General features: G+C 40.4%; 1 protein-coding gene across 1 annotated transcript; it reads right to left on the reverse strand.

Moving 5' to 3' along the window:
• LOC107636476 (putative nuclease HARBI1) lies at window positions 21430–22854 on the reverse strand. Its single transcript, XM_016339982.1, has 3 exons — window positions 22357–22854; window positions 21990–22221; window positions 21430–21899 (listed from the first exon to the last, which is right to left on the reverse strand). Exons 1-3 carry the CDS (start codon window positions 22852–22854, stop codon window positions 21430–21432), a joined length of 1200 nt encoding a protein of 399 aa, XP_016195468.1.

The raw sequence follows: 23956 nt of genomic DNA on the forward strand, positions 1-23956 counted from the left end.
CAGGTATTTTCTGGCTGAAATTGAGGGAGCTGAGCAAAAATCTGATTCAGGCTGAAAAAGGACTGCTGATGCTGTTGGATTCTGACCTCTCAACACTCGGAATGTATTTTCTGGAGCTACAGAAGTCTAATTGGCGCGCTTCCAATTGCGTTGGAAAGTAGACATCCAGGGCTTTCCAGCAACATATAATAGTCCATACTTTACTCAAAGATAGATGACGTAAACTGGCGTTCAACGCCAGTTCCATGTTGCAGTCTGGCGTCCAGCGCCAGAAACAGGTTACAAGTTGGAGTTTAACGCCAGAAACAGGTTACAACCTGGCGTTGAACGCCCAAAACAGCCCAGGCACGTGAGGAGCTTAAGTCTCAGCCCCAGCACACACCAAGTGGGCCCCATAAGTGGATTTCTGCACTATCTATCTTAGTTTACTCATTTTCTGTAAACCTAGGTTACTAGTTTAGTATTTAAACAACTTTTAGAGATTTATTTAGTATCTCATGACATTTTAGATCTGAACTTTGTAATCTCTGACGGCATGAGTCTCTAAACTCCATTGTTGGGGGTGAGGAGCTCTGCTGTGTCTCGATGAATTAATGCAAGTATTTCTGTTTTCTATTCAAATACGCTTGTTCCGATCTAAGATGTTCATTCGCGCTTCATTATGATGAAGGTGATGATCCGTGACATTCATCACCATTCTCAATCCATGAACATGTGCCTGACAACCACCTCTGTTCTACATTAGATTGAATGAGTATCTCTTAGAATCCTTAATCAGAATCTTCGTGGTATAAGCTAGATACATTGGCAGCATTCATGAGAATCCGGAAAGTCTAAACCTTGTCTGTGGTATTCCGAGTAGGATTCAGGGATTGGATGACTGTGATGAGTTTCAAATTCGCGAGTGCGGGGCGTAGTGACAGACGCAAAAGGATAGTAAATCTTATTCCGGCATGATCGAGAACCTACAGATGATTAGCCGTGCGGTGACAGCGCACCTGGACCATTTTCACTGAGAGGACGGATGGTAGCCATTGACAACGGTGATCCACCAACATACAGCTTACCATAGGAGGAACATGCGTGTGTGAACAAGAAGACAGAGGAAAGCAGAGATTCAGCAGACAAAGCATCTCCAAAATTCCAACATATTCTCCATTACTACATAACAAGTAACCTTTAATTCATGCTCTCTTATTCATTTGCAAGTCAACTGATAACCACAAATTAATATCCTGACTAAGAGTTGCAAGATAACCATAGCTTGCTTCAGACCAACAATCTCCGTGGGATCGACCCTTACTCACGTAAGGTATTACCTGGACGACTGACAAACCCCAATTTGAGGATTTATCTTGTGATGATTTCAGGGGTTTTATCAATGATTCCACACACTTTCCATATGAAAATACAAGATTTTTCATTCCTTCCCTAGTTTTGCCTCATGAATGAAAACATGCTTGTTTTGCACTAAAATAGATACATTTCTAATCTTCTCTCGATGCCATTCGATGCCGTGACTTGTGTGTTAAGTGGTTTCAGGATATAGAGTAGGAATGGACCGAAAGAGAGAAGGAAGACGGGTACAAAGGAAGGAAGCATGAGGATTAAGCTACTAGGGTTCATCCTCATCTAATTTCTGAATTTTCAATGATTTTTTGGTGAGATCCACTACAATTCTCACTCCACTTTGTTCATGTCATAGATTTTCTTCTCCAATTTCAAGTAGTAGATACAATTGATCAATTCTCATAGATCTAGAATTCAACTTTGTAATTTTAGATTTCATCTCTATTTTGGATTTTCATTGCCACTCTTTGAGACTTGTTGTTAGATCTTTGTGTTGCAATACTTTCAATTTGACTTTTCTTCTCATTTTACTATGACTTTCCTTCTTGCTCATTACATGTTTGATAAAATGACAACACTAGCTATGGAGTAGAATTCTCACACTTGGCATAGGGTTTGGTCTTTGGAAGAAGTTGAATAGTGTATCAATAGTTGATTTGGAATTAGGGATTGCTAGTTGGCTTGGAGTGCACTAAAGCTAGATTCCCATAAGGTGAAGCTAGGACTTGTGACTCAAGTTGATTACTTTCATTTGACCTTCCTCTATACCTAGGGGATAACTAAATGGAGCAAGGCCTAATTGTTGTCAACATTGAATGGACTATAAGGATAGGATTTCAAATGCCAACCCTAAGCCAAGTCTTTTGATAATTGATTGTTTATTTCTCATTGCTTTGCTAAAACCTTCAAAGAATTCCAACAAAGCTTACTAAATCAATAAGATGCACACTTTGGCAATTCCAAGGGAGAACGACTCGGGAGACTAGTACTCTCGGATATAGATTGTAGATTTGTTTGATGAAGGATTTTGCGTCGGTTTAGACTATACTACGATTGATCATTTGATAATTTCTATACCGGCAAAAATCTATTTGTCAAAATGGCGCCGTTGCCGGGGAGTTTGCTTAGTGTGCCATGTTATTGTTTTGGATTAAGTGTGTATATATGTACATAATTGCACTTCATTGTAAATTGCTCAATTGACTAACGCCTCATCGTTACAATGAATTCCATTTCCCCTTCATTGCATGACGCGTTCACAACCGAATCCGAGTTTAGCCCCTTTTGATCTTAGCCGAATCCAATCAACATATGAGGCGAAGAGTCAACCGTCCAAGGACCGTGAACGAGGTATCAACTAGTAGTGAAGTCACCGCTCTAACTCAATCCTTGAATGAGATGACATCCGTCTTGAGGCAACTCCAATTGAATCAACAACAACCACGACAACCTCAATCATATCAACAACACCCTCCACCATCTCAACAACACAACCAACAACAATTGGTCCCTCAAAGAGTATGTGGCATTTGCTCTTGCTACTCTTACTATACGGATGAGTGCCCAAACCTTCAAGAAGACAACACTTTGGCGGCCACCCATAATTTCTATGACCGCCCCAATCAAGGGTACTACCAAGGAGGTAATCCTAACCAAGGACACCCTTATCCTTTTGCTTTGGACAAGTTCCGAGCCTATCTTCTTGGTTCCAAGGTAGTAGTGTACTCGATCACCCGGCACTAAAGTACTTGTTGGCAAAAAAGGAATCCAAACCGAGATTAATTCGTTGGGTGCTCTTATTACAAGAATTTGACTTGGAAATCAAAGATAGGAGCGGTGCCCAAAACTTAGTGGCGGACCATTTAAGTCGCCTCGAACACACAAAAGGCGACACCACTCCTATCAATGATTCCTTTCCTTTAGATGCCTTGCATGCAATCTCGGAAGTGGTTCCTTGGTATGCCTCAATAGCAAACTATTTGGTTTCACGCACTTTTCCTCCCAATCTCAACAAACACAAAAAGGATAAGCTGAAAAGCGAATCCAAATACTATATTTGGGATGATCCCTATTTGTGGAGGTGTGGAGCGGACCAAATAGTGCGACGGTGCATACCTGAAACCGAATTCCAAGCAATCTTGGACGCTTGCCATGCTTCCGAAGGAGGTGGTCACTACGGACCCCAAAGAACGGCAAGAAAAATCCTTGATTGGGGATTTTGGTGGCCAACTCTTCTCAAAGATGCTTCTCTCTATTGCAAATCTTGTCCCCAATGTATTAGGTTTGGAGATATTTCCAAGAAGGACGAAATTCCCCAACAAAATATGCTTTTTTGCGAAATCTTTGACGTATGGGGAATCGACTTCATGGGACCATTTCCAAACTCCAATGGTTTTCTCTACATCTTGTTAGCCGTCGATTATGTGTCAAAATGGGTTGAGGCAATTCCCACCCGAACGGATGATGCTAATGTTGTGTATTCTTTTGTGAGGAACAACATCATTTGTCGCTTTGGCGCCCCAAGAGCAATCATAAGTGACCAAGGATCCCACTTTTGCAACAAAAGAATAGACGGCCTCATGAGAAAATATGGCATCATCCACAAAGTCGCCACGGCTTACCACCCTCAGACAAACGGCCAAGCCGAAGTCTCTAACCGGGAAATCAAGCATGTATTGGAAAGAATTGTAAAGCCGAATAGGAAAGATTGGAGCATTAAACTCTCCGATGCATTGTGGGCCTATCGAACGGCTTACAAGACACCCATTGGCATGAGCCCCTGCCGGCTTGTATATGGCAAAGCATGTCACCTACCGGTAGAGATCGAACATAAAGCTTATTGGGCCGTAAAAGAGTGTAATATGAGCTTGGGTGGGGCCGGAGTAGAGAGAAAGCTTCAATTGGCTGAATTAGAATGTATGAGATTGGAAGCTTATGACAACTCTCGACTTTATAAGGAAAAGTTGAAAGCCATCCATGACAAGAACATTAGGAGAAGAGAATTCCAACCCGGTGACCTAGTCCTTCTCTACAATTCAAGGTTGAGATTACTACCCGGAAAGCTTAGATCAAGGTGGGATGGACCCTACCAAGTGGAGAAAGTAGAACCTTATGGAGTCTATCACTTGCGCCACCCATCAAGCCCGGACATCTTCAAGGTAAACGGGCACCGTCTCAAATCGTATCATGGTGAGCAAAGAAAGAACGCCAAGGAATTTGAAGTGTTCCTCTTGAGGGATGAAACTCTTGAATAAACACTATAAGCTGCTGAAAGTCCAACTTAAGGACATTAAACAAAAGTGCTAGGTGGGAGACACCCCACCATGGTAAGATCTTCCTTTGAGACTTGTACATAGACACTTGACTTCATGTTTGTTAGCTAGATTTTAATGACAACTTCCCTTCATTTGTTGACTTCATTTGCTATAGTGCTTAAGTGGCTGTATGGAAAAGGGGGTTTGAAATGTTGAAAATGGTGTAACCACTTGCAAAATTAGAAAAACCCACCCCTCTGCGCGTGCGCACACATGGCGCGTCCGCGCACATGAGTGAAATCCGCCAATCGACGCGCAAGCGCATGGCGCGCGTCCGCGCCGATTGCTTTGCTGCCCCCCTAGTACATTCTACAGAGAGTTAAGCCTCTCTCAAGCCTACACTAAGCCACCAGCCCAGCACCCTTGCCGCGTGCGCGCACCTGGCGCGCACGCGTTGCCCCCAGCCCAAGCGCATGGGCGCGCACGCGACCTGCGCGCGCGCGCGCCCCTAGCCCATCTCGCTCCCTGCGCGAGCGCGCACCGCGCGCGCACGTGCCGGTGATCGACGCCTTAAAAAAAATAAAAGGGACACACTCACCCCTTCATTCTCATTCCACCTATCTTCTTTCCATATCTTTCTACATCTCACAAGGTAGTATACTAGGCCCCCTCTTAGTCCATTAATCTGCCATTTAATTGCACCATCTTTTAGGTAGCTTCCCTCTTCTTTTTCTTCTCTCTTCCCTCTTTCTCTAGTTCCTCCCTTGGGATGTCTTTGCTCCCTCTTCTCTCTCAATCCAATTCTTCATGAGCATTTGGGTCTCAAACTAACTTACATGCATAGATGAATGGTGTTACTTACTTTTCTTGCACTCAATATGCATTACATTCATTAATAATGAATTGTGGAAAGTTACATTGCTCTCATTTTCACATAATCACATACTACTTGAGGGATGCACACCAAGTGTTCGATGAAAGGCACACTTGAATTTTTGCCTTATTGTGATTATCTTGCCTCTCAACCAAGCACTTTTGAGTGCATCCCCACTTTCCACAAACCATTCATCCCCATTTTCTTAAGCTTGCCTTCTACTTATGGCCCCTAAGGGTATGTGCCTCTCATGCCTCTTCCTTGCATGCTTAAACTACCCTTGCACCACATGAAAATTATTTGCCTTGCTCTTCACACATTATCCTCGTTACATGTTGCAGCTGTCATGTAACAAAGATACCCATATTCTATGGCATAACTTTCATTACATAGAGCTCATGTACCTCCATTTCTTTGGGTTTGATATTTTCCTTTCTTGCTTCTACAGGATGGTCATCAAAAGGGACAACGGGAAAGGTCCCAAGAAGCCGGCCTCCAATAGAGCGCGCCAAGAACTAACGGCCAAGCCCCTCCTGAAGAAGACTAAGGGCCCCGTTGACGTTCTAGAGAAGGACAACCCACCTAAGGATTCAAACAAGTTTCCCAACCGTTACTGCGAACTTGTTTACTCCAGAATGATTGAAAGGAATTACCATCCGGAACCCCTCCTAGTCTTACCGGCTCACCTCAGTCCGATTGTGATGCCACATATTGACCGGAGGCAATAGAGGTTCCTCTTGAGGCAACCAACGGAGGCCAATCTCTCATGGGTGGTGGAATTCTACTCCAACTTCCACTCACCTCATCTCACATCAATATTTGTGCGCCGGAAACAAGTGTCCGTCACAGTGGAAACCATCCGAGAGGTCCTTGGAATTGCACCGCCACAGGATGCCTATGACGCCTACCAAGAGGTCTTAGCTACATGCGTTGACCGCGCATTCGATTGGAGCGCAATCCTCCGCGTCATTGCTTTACCCGACGCATATTGGATTCGGGGAACCATAAAGCGAAGACCCAAGGGTTTAGATGTCCGCCACCTCACTCAAGAAGCTACGGCATGGGCCCAAATTCTAGCTCACTACGTGCTCCCGAGCACACATGGGTCATCCATCACCTCCGAGCTTGCCTTATTGATATGGTGCATCTTGACCGAGAAACCGGTCGACGTTCCGCGTGCCATCCGCCAATCCATGGGGCGCATTCATGCCAAGGGAAATCTACCATTCCCCGCTTTAGTGACGGCATTAGTTGCGAAAGCCGGCGTCAACCGGGAGACTAAAGATAGGCGAACCTCAATACCGGTCGGGGGTGATATCATTCCGACCAAGAGATGCCTCAAGCCTCCGGAAGTCACCATGGACATTGCACTGCCCACACCAACTTGCCACGCCACCACTTCATCTACATCACAAAAATCGGCCGCCCAACGCCTTGAAGACCTTCACAACAAATTAGACCGCTATGAGAGGCGTAACCAACGCCGCTATGCTCATGTGAAGAGGCTTCTAAGCGTAATCACCCCACCTATGGAAGAACCCGATATCTCCACCTCCACCGCAACTTCAAGCGGAGATAGCAATGGTATTGGAGATGTGGCACACTCGGCCGAGTGCGCCTAACCTCTAGCACGGAGGACCGTGCTAAGTTTTAAGTGTGGGGAGGTCGGCCGACCGATCTCTGTAGGTAACATCTAAATAAATTTGAATAAATTAGGATAGGTTGCATGATTAGGTTTTAGTTAGCACCATTCGCATGATAAGTCCACTTGGTTGGAACAATGAAATTCTCTCCTAGGAAAACCAACATTTTGGGGCAACCATGGCATTGCAAATTTTACATGCTTTGATGCAAAAGTTGCATGAAGAATTATATTTTGGAACATGGTTTTGAGCTAAGAACACAAGCTTGTGAGATTTGAGCCTAATGGTGTGGTTACATCTTATAACCACTTATCTTTCCTTCTTGTGCGCATTATTCTCCTTCCATGATTGTGATCTTTGATTTGTTTGAATCTATATGTCCCATTATTCCTTGTATTCATGCATTTATATGATTGAGGCCATCATTTCATTAGCTCACTCACCCAAATGGCCTTACCTTCTATCTTCCGTTGTTAGCCAAACTTGAGCCTATGATTAACCCACTTTGTTCTTAATTTAGCACATTACAAGCCTTAAAGCGGAAAACAATAAAAGCCCTTATTTGGATCTTTGAATTAGCTTAGGCTAGTGTGTGTGAGTACCCCATTACAACCTAAGGAAAAGACCTCATGATAATTGTATGCATGCACTGAATAATTGTTGATTGTTAGATGAAAAACAAATCTTGGAAAGCATGATTAGGGGAGAATTGAGAGAATAAACCCCAAATACTAAGTGATTAGAGTGCAAACACTTCCGATGAGGGTTCGATACTCAATCCTTTGATTCCCGGCTCTCGCGAGCATTCCTCATGCAAGGTTGCACATATTGCATTTGATGCTTAGAAAGTGGCAAGTCCTATGCTTTGACCACCATCATGTCCCATGTGCTCGCACATGTCCTAAGAAGGCTAATTTGTTCCCAACCAAGAGGATAGTAGCACTAGTCATAGTTGCATGCATATAAGTAGGTTACACTTCATGAGTCCTATACTTTTGCGATCCCTAAGGTTTCCGCATGGGCGCGTGCGCGCACCTGGCGCGCCCGCGCGGATAGAGCAACGTGAAGCCAAAGCCCAGAGCCGGCTTGAGAAGCGGCTAAGCCAGGATCTTCATGGGCGCGTACGCGTACATCACGCGTCCGTGCACACTACAAGACGTCTCAACGGCGCGCGCGCGTGCCTTGCGCGTGCGCGCCGATTTGCGAATATGATTTTTTAAGAAGTCACGTGACTTAGGCGTGGAGGCAGTTAAGGATTCCACCCTTGGAGAAACACCTTGGCGGGAAAAGCTTAAGAAGACCAAAGGAACAAGGGTTAAGGACACTTTTAGTTCATCTCTTCTAGATCTAGATATTTTCCTTTTTTTGGAGAGAAGAGAGAGTTAGTTACACTTTTTGGGGAGAAGAAGAGGGAGATTCCAAGCTTCCCTAGGGTTCATCCTCATCTAATTTCTGAATTTTCAATGACTTTTTGGTGAGATCCACTACAATTCTCACTCCACTTTGTTCATGTCATAGATTTTCTTCTCCAATTTCAAGTAGTAGATACAATTGATCAATTCTCATAGATCTAGAATTCAACTTTGTAATTTTGGATTTCATCTCTATTTTGGATTTTCATTGCCACTCTTTGAGACTTGTTGTTAGATCTTTGTGTTGCAATACTTTCAATTTGACTTTTCTTCTCATTTTACTATGACTTTCCTTCTTGCTCACTACATGTTTGATAAAATGACAGCACTATGGTACGTCATGATCATACTAGAAACTGAGTACTACCAACTTGTCTTCCTAATTATTATCTATTATTTATTATATGAGCCTTATTCATTGTTAAAAGCGTAGTTATTTTGTGAGATACTTTTTTATTTTTAAAAATGTTTGGATTAATAAATAGAATCATTCGTAATCAATTCACAAATAATAGCAGATAAATTGACAAGTGGATTTTTGTTGGTTAAGAGCTGTACTTGAAACGCCATTTTTCTTAATAATTCTTAATCTGCCAATTTCCGCCACGTCAATTTTTGGCGCCGTTACCGGGGAGGTGCAATAGAGTGCTAAGTTATTGATTGGAATTTATTTATTTGCATTGTATTTTATTTTGCTACTATGAGCTGCATGTTTCTTTCATTGAATGACGCGTTCACTTCCTGATCTAAGCTTGCCAGTATTTGATCCTGAGATTGAAAGAACTATTTCACGTATAAGGCAAGCTCGGCGTCAGTTAGTCCTCTCCGAGGACGAATCTGAAACGTCACTTAAGGAAGAAACAAGTTCCCTTTCTACTGATTCGGTTGATTTACGTGCAGGTGACATGGCAGCACCTAGTAGAGTTACTATCCAGGAAGCTGGAGCCCCTGATTTTACACTGCAACCGTATCAAGCGCATCACCCAGCAGTGGCTGTAGATTTTGAATTAAAGACTGCACTACTCAACTTGATACCCAAGTTTCATGGCTTACCTGCTCAAGAGCCTATCAAGCACCTTAGGGATTTCCAGGCAGCCTGTTCTACTGTCAGGCGTGATGGTGTAGATGAAACTTCTATTTTGTTAAAAGCCTTCCCATTCTCTCTTGAGGGAAAGGCGAGAGAGTGGTACTACACTCAACCCGGAGCAACTTTTTCTAACTGGGATACGCTTAGAAGAGAATTTTTGGAAAAATTCTTTCCAGCTGAAGTTACTGATAAACTGAGGAAGGACATTTCCATGATTGTTCAGGACGAATCCGATACTCTCTACGAATACTGGGAGCGCGTCAACAATCTTCTGGAAGCATGTCCCTACCATATGATTAACAAGATATTGTTGCTCGGCTATGTCACACAGGGCATGAAGCCTCAAGATAAGACCATAATTGAAAGTGCTAGCAATGGGTCTTTGAAAAAGTACAAGACCACTGATGAGGCATGGCAATTGATCAGTGACTTAGCTGAATCTACTCAGAATCACAGGCAGAAACAAAGCCGGTCAAGAGCTGTTGCAGAGGTATCTTCTAGCAAAGAGACTACTGCTCTAACTCAGAGTATATGTAAAATGACCAACTTACTGAAGCAGATGCAGTTGAGTCAACAACAAGCTCAGCAAGCTCAGCCCTCTCCACCACAGCAAAGCCAACAGTTGGTTCCACAATGAGTATGCGGGATATGTGTTGATTATAGTCATTATACTGATGAATGTCCGCATCTCCACAACACTGTGGCAGCCACTCATAACTTCTATGTCCGTCCCAATCAAGGATACAATCAAGGTGGCAGCTACAACCATGGTGGCAGGACAATTTCAACCAAGGTTGGAGAGATAATTCTAACCAGGGTTGGAGGGACAATCATAACAAAGGAGGCAGAGATAACAATGGAAACCAGAGGTGGAATAACAATAACAACATCAGGCAGCAGAATCAGAATCAGGCCTACAGAGCACCTCACCTAAGGCAGCCTCAAGTATCTCAGCAGACCCCTCAGATCACTTATCCCTCTTCATCTTTTAATGATGAGTTATTACACTCTATTGATCGGAGATAGCAGGCCATGGAAAACAATCTTACATCTACTCTAAATGGTTTGAACTCTACCTTGCAAGCTCTTGTCTCACAGATTGGATCACTAAATAACTCCAACAACCAGCCTTTGAGCTCCAGTGGAATCCCCTTTCAACCATTACCCAACCCCAAGGGTAGCATCAACGCCATTACCTTGAGGTCTGGAACCACACTACAAGGGAGGAATCTTGAAGAGCCAAGCCCACTCAAACACGCCCCAGCTGAGGACATGGTTGAGGTAGAGGATGTTGAAGAAGAAGATGAAACACAAAGCATGGCTGAAGCAGAAGCAACCCAACCAGGGAAATCAGAATCCCAGCAAGCTGAAGCTGTAAGAGATGCCACTCCTATCCTATTTCCACACCTTGCTAAGAAATCCAGGAAGCAGATGGAACTTGATCCCACAATGGTAGAAATCTTCAAAAAGGTTGAGGTAACCGTTCCCCTTTTTGATGTTATTCAGTAAGTACCTAAATACACAAAGTTTTTAAAAGAATTATGCATACATAAATATAAAATTAATGAATTAGAAACTATTCCTTTAGGTAGTTCTATATCTGCTTTAAGGGGAAATATACCTGAAAAATGTAGTGATCAAGGCCCATGTATGGTTAACTGTACCATTCGAGGTGTGAAATTGTCTAACTGTATGTGTGATCTAGGAGCATGCGTGACTATTATGCCCTTGTCTATATATGATGCTTTAAGGCTCCCTCCCTTAAAACGGTCGGCAGCTCGTTTTATGTTATCCGATAAAAGCGTTATTACAGTGATTGGGATTGCTGAAGATGTGTTAGTGAGCATTAAGAGGCTCACATTTCCCATTGACTTCTATATCTTGGAGATGCCCCAAAATGACTCCGGAAAGTCTTCATCAATCCTGCTTGGAAGACCGTTCTTAAAAACTTCGAAGTTCAAGCTGGATGCCTTTTCGGGAACTTATTCTTTTGAGGTAGATGGCAGAACAATGAGCTTCAATCTGGATGAAGCTATGAAGCATCCCCCAGAAGATCACTCCATATTCCAATGTGACATCATTGATGATATTATAGCTGCAACTCACCAGGAAGAAATGGAAGAGAGTCACCTGGAGCAAGATCCAAGTGTGGGGACACCCTCTGAACATACTGAAGATTCATTACCATTTTCACCAGACCCAGATGATCCAGAGCCAAGCCATGAGAAAAAATGGAATTAAAGCCCCTTCATCCACACCTCAAGTATGCTTACCTTGAGGACAAGCAGAAGTTCCCAGTTATCATTGCAAGGGAGCTCACTTCCCAACAAGAAGAACAACTGCTTAGTGTATTGAGAATGCATAAGAGAGCAATTGGATGGAGCTTGGTAGATATAGTAGGCATCATCCCTCAAGTTTGTGAACACAGAATATTCTTAGAAGAAGGAGCAAAGCCTGTCCGACAACCTCAGCAAAGATTGAATCCAACCATCTTAGAAGTTGTCAAGAAGGAAGTAACCAGACTACTTGAAGTAGATATCATTTACCCCATTTCAGATAGTGAATGGGTCAGCCCAGTGCAAGTGGTGCCCCAGAAGTCTAGAGTAACAACAATAAGGAATGAGCAGGGAGACCTTCTAACACATTGGTGAGGGGTATTTGGGGAAGAGAGTTATGAAAAGGGGTGGAGGGAGAGAAGAAGGGTAGGTGGGGATCCTGTGGGGTCCATAGATTCTGAAGAGGTCCTGTGGGATCCACAGATCCAGTGGGGCCAAGGACTTAACATCCCTGCCTCAATTAAGCGTGTAAAACGCCCTCATTGTGCAATTCTGGCGTTTAACGCCACTTCCATGCTTGTTTCTGGCGTTAAACGCCAGCTCCATGCTTGTTTCTGGCGTTAAACTTCCAAATGGAGCTTGTTTCTGGCGTTTAACGCTAGCTTTCCTCTAGGTGCAGTCCTAATGTTTAAACGCCAGACTGCTGCTTGTTTCTGGCATTTAACGCCAGTTTCATGCTCTGTTCTGGCGTTAAACACCATCCAGATGCTCCTTACTGGCGTTTAAACGCCAGTAAGCTCTTCCTCTAGGGTGTGCTGTTTTCAATGCTGTTTTTCATTCTGTTTTTGATTTTTCAGTAGTTTTTGTGACTTCACATGATCATCAACCTAAAGAAAACATAAAATAACAATAGAAAATGGATAAATATAATTAGATAACATTAGGTTGCCTGCCAACAAGCGCTTCTTTAATGTCAATAGCTTGACAGTGAGCTCTCATGGAGCCTCACAGATGTTCAGAGCATTGTTGAGACTTCCCAACACCAAACTTAGAGTTTGGATATGGGAGTTCAACACCAAACTTAGAGTTTGGTTGTGGCCTTCCAACACCACACTTAGAGTTTGACTGTGGGGATTTTGGTTAACTCTGCAGTGAGAGAAGCTTTTCATGCTTCCTCTCCATGGTTACAGAAGGAGATCCTTGAGTTTTAAACACAAGGTTGTCCTCATTCAGTTGAAGGATCAATTCTCCTCTGTCCACATCAATCACAGCTCTTGTTGTGGTTAGGAAGGGTCTTCCAAGGATGATGGATTCATCCTCATCCTTCCCAATATCCAGGATTATGAAATCAGCAGGGATGTAAAGGCCTTCAACCTTTACTAGCACGTCCTCTACTAGTCCATAAGCCTGTTTCATGGATTTGTCTACCATCTCTAATGAGAATTTGGCAGCCTGTACCTCAAAGATTCCTAGTTTCTCCATTACAGAGAGTGGCATGAGGTTTATCCCTGATCCAAGGTCACATAGAGCCTTTTCAAAGGCTATGGTGCCTATGGTGCAAGGTATTAAGAACTTTCCAGGATCCTGTTTCTTCTGAGGCAATGTCAGTTGATCCAGATCACTCAGTTCATTGAAGATCCAAATAATTTGGCATTCAGCTTCATGATTGCACCAATGTACTTGGCAACTTGCTATTCAGTAACATCTTCATTCTCTTCAGAAGAAGAATACTCATCAGAGCTCATGAATGGCATAAGGAGGTTCAATGGAATCTCTATGGTCTCTAGATGAGCCTCAGATTCCTTTGGTTCCTCAGAGGAAAACTCCTTATTGATCACTGGACGTCCCAGGAAGTCTTCCTCACTGGGATTCACGTTCTCTCCCTCCCTTGTAGGTTCGGCCATGTTGGTTAAATCAATGGCCTTGCACTCTCTTTTTGGGTTCTCTTCTGTATTGCTTGGGAGAGTACTAGGAGGGGTTTCAGTGACCCTTTTACTCAGCTGGCCCACTTGTGCCTCCAATTTTCTAATGGAGGACCTCATTTCATTCATGAAACTTAGAGTGGCCTTAGATAGATCAGAGACTATGTTTGCTATGCTTGATGGATTATGCTCAGAGCTCTCTGTCTTTTGCTGAGTGGATGATGGAAAAGGCTTGCTATTGCTAAACCTGTTTCTTCCACCATTGTTAAAGCCTTGTCGAGGCTTTTGTTGATCCTTCCATGAGAAATTTGGATGATTTCTCCATGAGGGATTATAGGTGTTTCCATAGGGTTCACCCATGTAATTCACCTCTACTATTGCAGGGTTCTCAGGATCATAAGCTTCTTCTTCAGAAGATGCCTCTTTAGTACTGTTGGATGATTCCTTCAATCCATTCAGACTCTGAGAAATTATATTGACTTGCTGAGTCAATATTTTATTCTGAGTCAATATGGCATTCAGAGTATCAATTTCAAGAACACCCTTCGTCATAGGCGTCCCATTACTCACAGGATTCCTTTCAGAAGTGTACATAAACTGGTTATTTGCAACCATGTCAATGAGTTCTTGAGCTTCTGCAGGCATTTTCTTTAGGTGAATGGATCCACCTGCAGAATGGTCTAGTGACATCTTTGATAGCTCAGACAGACCATCATAGAATATATCCAAGATGGTCCATTCGGAAAGCATGTTAGAAGGACACTTTTTGGTCAGTTCCTTATATAAGAAAAGCATAAGCCTGTAGACCTGGGGATCAACCCCATTGGTCTTAACAGTATCATAGATCTGCAAGAATTCAGTTAAGAACTGAAAAGGATCTTCAGATGGAAGTCCATGAAACTTGCAGTTCTGTTGCATCAGAAAAACTAATTGAGGTTTCAGCTCAAAATTGTTTGCTCCAATGGCAGGGATTGAGATGCTTCTTCCATGTAAATTAAAATTTGGTGCAGTAAAGTCACCAACCATCTTCCTTGCATTGTTATTATTTTCGACCATGTTTTCTCCTTTTTCGAAAATTTCTGTCAGATTTTCTCCAGAGAGTTGTACTTTGGCTTCCCTTAGCTTCCTCTTCAGAGTGCTTTCAGGTTCAGGATCAGCTTCAACAAGAATGTTCTTATCCTTATTCCTGCTCATATGAAAAAGAAGAGAACAGAAAATATGGAATCCTCTATGTCACAGTATAGAGATTCCTTTATGTGAGTAGAAGAAGATATGAATAGAAGAAGGAGAATCCAAACACAAGGGTGAGGAATGAGTTCGAATTCTTGGGTGAAAGAGGGGTGTTAGTAGATGAGTAAATAAACAGAAGGGGATGAAAGATGAGAGAATTTCAAAAATTAAACAAATTAAAATAAAAATATTTTTATTTTTAATTTAAAATCATTTTGGAATTTTCGAAAATTATGAAAGAAAATGAAAAAGATTTGATTTTTGAAAAAGATTTGAAAAAGATAAGATTCTTAAATTGAAAATTTGATTTGACTCATAAGGAATAACTAAATTTTAAAATTTTTGACTAAATCAAATCAAATTTTCGAAAATTATGAGTGAAAAAGGGAAACATATTTTTTTTATTTTTGAATTTTCAATGAAGAAAGAGAAAAACAACCCAAAGACTCAATGCATGAAAATTTTGGATCAAAACATGTGATGCATGCAAGAACACTATGAATGTCAAGATGAACACCAGAGACACTTTGAATGTCAAGATGAACACCAAGAACTTAGTTTTGGAAATTTTTCAAGAAAAGAAAACATGCAAGACACCAAGCTTAAATTTTTTTTTCTTTAGACATTACAAATTGAAAATGCATAAGAAAAACAAGAAAAGACACAAAACAAGAAAATATGAAGATCAAACAAGAAGACTGGCCAAGAACAACTTGAAGATCATGAAGAATGCATGCATGAGTTTTCGAAAAATGCACAAATTTTTAAACATGCAATTGACACCAAACTTAAAAGTTGACTGTAGACTCAAGCAAGAAACACAAAAAAATATTTTTGATTTTATGATTTTGTAAATTTTTTTGTATTTTTCGAAAATTAAATGGGAAAAACGAAAAAGAAAATATTTTTTGATTTTTTTCTAAAATAAGAATAATAAAAATAAAAAGGTTAAAATTAAAATAAATTTACCTAATCTGAGCAACAAGATGAACTGTCAGTTGTCCAAACTCGAACAATCCCCGGCAACGGCGCCAAAAACTTGGTGCGCAGAAATCGTGACGGTTCCATTCCTTGGTAACGGCGCTGAAAATGTTATACGCACGTTCATAATCTTAATTCTTTGTCATAACTTCGCACAGCTGACCAGCAAGTGCACTGGGTCGTCCAAGTAATAAACCTTACGTGAGTAAGGGTCGATCCCACGGAGATTGTCGGCTTGAAGCAAGCTATGGTCACCTTGTAAATCTCAGTTAGGCAGATTCAAATGGTTTTATGAATTGATAAGTAAAAGATGAATAAAATATAACTAGGATAGAGATACTTATGTAATTTATTGGTGAGAGTTTCAGATAAGCGTATAGAGATGCTTTCATTCCTCTAAACCTCTGCTTTCCTGCTGTCTTCATCCAACCATTCCTACTCCTTTCCATGGCAAGCTTTATGTAGGGCATCACCGTTGTCAATGGCTACATCCCATCCTCTCTGTGAAAATGGTCCAATGCGCTGTCACTGCATGGCTAATCATCTGTCGGTTCTCGGTCATACTGGAATAGGATTTACTATCCTTTTGCATCTGTCACTACGCCCAGCACTCGCGAGTTTGAAGCTCGTCACAGCCATCCCTTCCCAGATCCTACTCGGAATACCACAGACAAGGTTTAGACTTTCTGGATCTCAAGAATGGCCATCCATGGGTTCTAACTTATACCACGAAGATTCTAATATCTCGGACTCGGTCCTCTATATTAGATATCTAAGAGATACTCATTGTAGCTTGTTTGCATGTAGAACGGAAGTGTTTGTCAAGCATGCGTTCATAGGTAAGAATGATGATGAGCGTCATATAATCATCACATTCATCATGTTCTTGGGTGCGAATAGATATCTTAGAGAAGAAATAAGCTTGAATTGAATTGAAAAACAGTAGTGCTTTGTATTAATTCATGAGGAACAGTAGAGCTCCACACCTTAATCTATGGAGTGTAGAAACTCTACCGTTGAAGATACATAAGTGATAATGATCTAGGCATGGCTGAATGGCCAGCCCCCATGAAAGTCTAAGATAGCATAAAATTGATCAAAGATCTGATCCAAAAAGTTCTATTTATACTAAACTAGTTACTAGGGTTTGCAAAAATGAGTAAAAGATGCAGAAATCCACTTCTGGGGCCCACTTGGTGTGTGCTTGGGCTGAGCATTGAGATTTACACGTGTAGAGATCTTTCTTGGAGTTGAACGCCAGTTTGTAACCTGTTTCTGGCGTTTAACTCCACTTTGTAACCTGTTTCTGGCGTTTGACTCTAGAATGCAGCATGGAACTGGCGTTCAACGTCAGTTTACGTCGTCTATCCTTAACCAGAGTATGGACTATTATATATTTCTGGAAAGCCCTAGATGTCTACTTTCCAACGCAAATAAGAGCGCGCCTTTTGGAGTTCTGTAGCTCCAGAAAATCCACTTTGAGTGCAGGGAGGTCAAAATCCAACAGCATCTGCAGTTCTTCTTCAACCTCTGAATCTGATTTTTGCTCAAGTCCCTCAATTTCAGCTAGAAAATACCTGAAATTATAGAAAAACACATAAACTTATAGTAAAGTCCAGAAATGTAAATTTTAATTAAAAACTAATAAAAATATACTAAAAACTAACTAAATTATACTGAAAACTATGTAAAAACAATGCCAAAAAGTGTATAAATTATCCGCTCATCATTTATGTAGAGTATTGGACAGGTGTGTTAGTTCAAACCTTGTTTTAAATTTTGAAAAATGTCATTTTATGGTGAAACAAGGAATTGTTCTAGGACATGTTGTTTCTGATACTGGTATCTTTGTAGACCCAGCAAAGGTGGATGTTATTTCTAGTTTACCTTACCCCTCCTCTGTGAGGGAAGTCCGTTCGTTCTTTGGCCATGCAGGTTTTTATAGGAGATTCATTAAGGACTTCAGTAAAGTAGCACTGCCCTTATCCAGACTACTGCAGAAAGACATTGAGTTCGAGTTCAGTGCGGATTGCAAACAGGCATTTGATATGCTAAAGACCGCCTTGACTCAAGCTCCGATTGTGAGGGGACCAGAATGGAGTCAACCATTTGAAATCATGTGTGATGCTTCCAATCATGCAGTAGGCGCAGCACTGGCTCGGCATGAAGGTAACGATCCTTTTGTAATTGCTTATGCATCTAAAACTTTAGATACTACTCAATCTAATTACACTACTACTAAAAAAGAGCTTCTAGCTATTGTTTTTGCTCTGGATAAATTCCGAGCTTATTTACTTGGTACTAAGGTAGTAGTGTATTCAGACCATGCATCTTTAAAGTATTTATTGGATAAAAAGGAGTCTAAACCAAGGCTAATATGTTGGATGCTACTGCTGCAAGAATTTGATTTGGAAATTAAAGATAGGAGTGGTAACCAAAATTAAGTGGCAGACCACTTGAGTCGCCTCGAGCACATTAAAGATGACTCCATTCCTATCAGTGATAATTTAGCATTTGATAGCTTACAGGCAGTATCTGATGTAGTTCCTTGGTATGCACCTGTAGCTATTTATCTAGTTAGCCACACTTTTCCTACCGATTTTACTAAGCATCAGAGGGACAAGCTATAAAGCGAGTCTAAATATTATGTATGGGATGATCTATATCTATGAAGGTGTGGTGCTGACCAGGTAATTAGACGGTGTGTACCTCAATCAGAATTCCAGTCCATTTTAGAGGCCTGCCACTCATCTCAGAGTGGAGGACATTTTGGCCCTCAATGAACAGCTAGAAAAGTTTTAGACTGTGGATTCTGGTAGCCTACTCTTTTTAAAGACGCTGCTGAATTTTGTAAATCTTGTTCCCCATGCCAAAGGTTTGGTAATATATCCAAGAGGGATGAAATGCCACAACAAATTAAGCTTGTCTGTGAAATTTTTGATGATTGGGGCATTGACTTCATGGGTCCATTCCCCAATTCTAATGGTCACCTTTATATACTATTAGCTGTAGATTATATTTCTAAATGGGTGGAAGCAATTCCAACCCGTACTGATGATGCTAACACTGTTGTTTCCTTTTTTAGAAACCATATTATTTATCGCTTTGGATCACCACGAGCAATCGTGAGCGATCAAGGCACTCACTTTTGTAACAGGTGACTAACAGGATTACTGAAGAGGCATGGGATAATTCATAAAGTATCAACAGCCTATCACCCCCAGACTAATGGGCAGGCCGAGGTGTCTAACAGAGAGATAAAGCGCATACTGCAAAAGATAGTCAAGCCTCATAGAAAAGACTGGAGCACCAGGCTCCAAGATGCGCTTTGGGCATATTGGACAGCATACAAGATGCCAATCGGGATGAGTCCTTTCCGCTTAGTTTATGGAAAGGCCTGTCATGTCCCAGTTGAGTTAGAACACAAAGCCTTCTGGGTGGTAAAGGAATGCAACATGGACTATGAAAAAGCCGGAGCTAAACAGAAGTTACAACTGCAAGAATTAGAGAACCTTCGCCTAGAAGCTTATGAAAACTCCAGGATGTATAAATAAAAAGGTTAAAGCTGTGCATGATAAGAACATCAAGAGAAGAGAGTTCCAACCTGGGGACTTAGTCCTCCTTTACAACTCCAGAATACGGCTCATGCCAGGCAAGCTGAGATCCAAATGGGACGGTCCCTATCGAGTTGAGAGAGCGGAGCCATACGGAGTCTTTCACTTGAGCCATCCTTCAAGCCTTGAACTATAAAGGTCAATGGACATCGCTTGAAGTTATTTCATGGCGTAAAGATGGCGAAAAACCAGGAGCTAGAGATCTTCCTCTTGGAGGATCCACCCACAGCAGAAGACGGAGCTAGTGGAGCGTCCAACTTAAGGACGTTAAAGCAAAGTGCTGGGTGGGAGACAACCCACCATGGTATGATCGTTCCCCACCCTCTCTTTTATTTCCTTTTTCAATAACTATTCTCAATACTAGCGCCTATAGTTGAATATGCATTTGCATATAAAAAAAAAAAATGGCACACGACGCGTCCGCATCATATGTGCCTCAAGGAAGAAAAAAGATTTTACAGAGAGTCATGCGAGAGCATGGCTGGAGGCGTGCCTTTGGCACAATTTGACCCACGCGACCGCGTCGCTGACGCGTCCGCATCATGTGGGAAAAATGCCTCCCACGCGTCTGCGTCAAGCACGCGAACGCGTGCCCTGAGAATCAACGTAAGAAAGGGTGTATGGCAGAATGTCACGCTGGACCGAGGCTGGAATGGTGCTAGATGCACAAGCCCTACCACGCGAACGCGTGCCCCACGCGTCTGCGTCGTTTTCCAATCTTGGCCATTCACACGATCGCATCCACCACGCGAATGCGTCACCCTGAAATTTTGCAACAATGGGTTTCAAACAGAGAGTTATGCGAGCGCGAGGCTGCCCTCGCGCCACTAGCACAGATCATGTCACGCATCCGCGTGAACGACGCGTCCGCGTCGGTCCATCTAATCGCCATTCGCGCGAACGCGTACCCCACGCGTCCGCATCGCTTGCACCGCACAACTTATCCAAATCTGCCAAAATATCTTATCTTTTTCTTCCCCAAATCCTACTTTTTCTTTTCCCTTCTTCTTTCTTTCCCCCATTTTCTTCCTTCTTCCTTATTTCTCGCTTTCTACTTTCTCTCACCACCATTATCAAGGTTTTTCTTTTCTTCTTCCCTCCTTACTTTTATATTCTTCTTCTTATTTTTATGTTTTCTTCTTCTTTTCTTTTTTTTCTTTTTAGTTTCATTATCCATGTTTTTTTTCTCTTTTTTTTCTTTTAATTGGTGTTGGGAATTTATTTGGGGCATTATTTCTTATGATTTGCTTGTAGATTGTTAAGGAATTGTTCAATTTAATACTTTCAATAGCTTATTTACCATGCATCCTATGTGTTTGTGAAAACGCCCGTATGGTATTGTGTACTATTTTTAGATTTCTTTTAATCTACTACTCTAAGGCTGGGTTTGGTAAAGCTTTTGCTTTTTAAAAGTAGCTTATGAAAGCTGTCTTTTAAAAGATAGCTTTTTAAAAGCTGCAGTACTTACGTTTGGTAAAATCAAATTAAAAATGACTTTTAATAGGTACAAGCACCATAATTGTGTTTGGTAAAACAGCTTTTAAAGTTGAAAAAATTATAATAAACATGTTTATAACAAAAAATAATTTCTTTTTTCAAATTTTTTAAAAATTTATATAATATTTTAAAATAAAATAATGTTAAAATAAAAAATTCATAATAAACATAAATATAATAAATAAATTTTTTTATTTTTTAACTTTAAAATTTTATATAAGTTTCATAAAAATTTATTTTATCCTAAACATCATTACTAAAAATACTAAATTACCTAAATCACTATAACCTAATTTTTTCCACTAATCAAACTTGATGCTATATTATTTCGAACCATCTCCATAGTTCCAAGAAACTCATCTCCAACTTTTTCAACTCCATTTTCAGCTTCACCTTCATTGCCATATCCATCTTCTTCTTCAAGCTCAACATCCATCTGATCATATTTTTTAAACTTACGATCACTTGTAGAATAACGTCTAATGTAGTTATGCAGAGCCATTGTTGCAATAACAATTTGAATTTGTTTTTTATAGCTAAAACTAGGCATATCTCGTAAAATTTTCCATCTCTTTTTCCAAACTCCAAATGTACGTTCTATCACACTTCTAAGTGAAGAATGAGCATAGTTATATATTTCGTAGTATCCAGAAGGTCCATTAACACGACGAAATTCTGGCAAATGATATGTTGCTCCTTTGTATGGTCCTAGATAACCTTTCTTTTCTAGATAGCCTGCATCTACTAAATAGTATTTACCTGTATATTATTAAATAAAAGAAAACATGACAAGAAATTAAATCTATATATGGAGTATATAATTTAATCTTAAAGATAATCAAGTATTACCTGGTGGAGGTTTTGGAAAGTTCAACTCAGATGTACCAATTGCATGTAAAAATACTCTTGTGTCATGAGCTATCACTTCCCAACCGGCAAAAGCAAAAATAAATTCCATATCAAAATTACATGCAACCATAACATTTTGGGTTGGAATTCCTTTTCTACCAATAAATCGAATTTGGTCTTCAGTAGACACAATCACTGGCACATGAGTTCCATCTATAGCACCAATTGCATTCTATGATTAACATGATTAGAGTATCAATTTTACAAATACTATAAAACAAATTTAATACCAACACATGCAATGAAAGATAATAATTTTTTTGTAATTATTTATAATATTATGTAAAATAAATAGTATATAAATTACCTTAAAGTGAGGCCAATATCTATCATCATTCCTTAATTTTGTAGGCACTTCTTTAAAATCACGATCCTTTGGTTGTATAATGTCTATGGCCATTTTGCACACAGCTTGTAGCACTTCTTCAAATTTTCGACTTATTGTTTCACCGGAATGTTGAAACCGCTCCTTAGTTGACTTATTTGAGTTTCCACCTCCTAGTACAAATAGGAAAATTGCTAGTGTTTCTGCAGCACTTATTCTCCTTGAGGCACATAAACCATAGTTTGTTTCCAAATCATAGCATAGTCTTTTAAAAATATCTTTTTCCATCCTAAATATGATGCAACAACGACTATTATTCCCTTCTAATATCTCTTTAAGCCACTTGTTTCCCGTTTGTGTAGAAGTCATGCATGATCTTTTATAGATATACTTATTATAATATTGGAAGACCAAACATAATGTGGAAGTTAAAACTCGATCAAATTCTTCCTCTTCCTCTTCATCATAATCAATTTCCATATTCCAATGCACTGTATAATAATTATATTAAAAGAAAGAACACAAGGATTAAAAAAAATAGAATAATATATCAAGAAATGAAAGTATTGTAATTTTTATTTGCAATAAAAAAGATCAAATAAAATAAACAAATCCAAGCAAATGAATGTAAATAGCAGACACAACTCATGGTCTATAAAATGAATGTAAAAAAATCTTAAAAAAGCTTTGTAAATAAACTGTTCTCCTTCTCCTCTTGGACATTCTTTTCGATCATTAACCACGCAACTTTGACTTCTTTATGCTTTAAGGCAACGAACAACTCTCTTTTATCTTTATCCAAGAAGAGACGAGTTGCAAACATATAAATTTGTCCAAGTGGATCTATATCTGGTATAGCGTCCAGTTCTTCTATTGCTTGAGTTATGCTAGGTCCCAAAGTATCATTTTTATTGGAGCTCTTACGTTTCACAGCCTCACAAATTCTATCAATTTGGTGTGACAATTTCTGAGCACCTCCAACTTTTTTTACTTTCTTGTAAGTATTAGCATTAGTGAAATTTTCCCTTTTTCTTTTAATGTTTATAACACTAGACTCAGGCTCTATATCAGAATCCTCACTATCTTTAAGTTGTGTATCTTTCTCAATTGAAGAAGGAACTATTCCGGAAGTTGGAGTCCAAGCATCTTCTCATGTTGTAGCTGTTCTTTGAAACATCCTATCCAATGTTGCCTCAAAATCTGGATGAATCCCTTCTTTTCTAAATTTTTTAGCCTTTGGAATAACCTACATAAAATATTGATACTCAGTACTAATTATATATATATATCAATATGTATGCTACTATGCTTACCAAACTAAGCTTAAGAATACTAACCGCTAATTTTTTAGCCCACCACTCTTCACTTGCATCAATTGTCTTTTTAGCATAATCCCATCCAAGTCCAGTCTCGTTCCCTTTCAATTGCTTCCAATTTTTCCAATTTTCTATTATATTCTTTTCCCGTAGCTTTTGTGAATTCAGCTATCAATTGTTTCCAACCTTTGGTATCAAAATGTGTGCCCGGTTTGCTACCAGCTTCAATACTTTTCACACACAAAGCACAAAAGATATCTACTAGA

The sequence above is a fragment of the Arachis ipaensis genome, chromosome B04, assembly GCF_000816755.2.
Source record: "Arachis ipaensis cultivar K30076 chromosome B04, Araip1.1, whole genome shotgun sequence".
Taxonomy (NCBI): domain Eukaryota; kingdom Viridiplantae; phylum Streptophyta; class Magnoliopsida; order Fabales; family Fabaceae; genus Arachis; species Arachis ipaensis.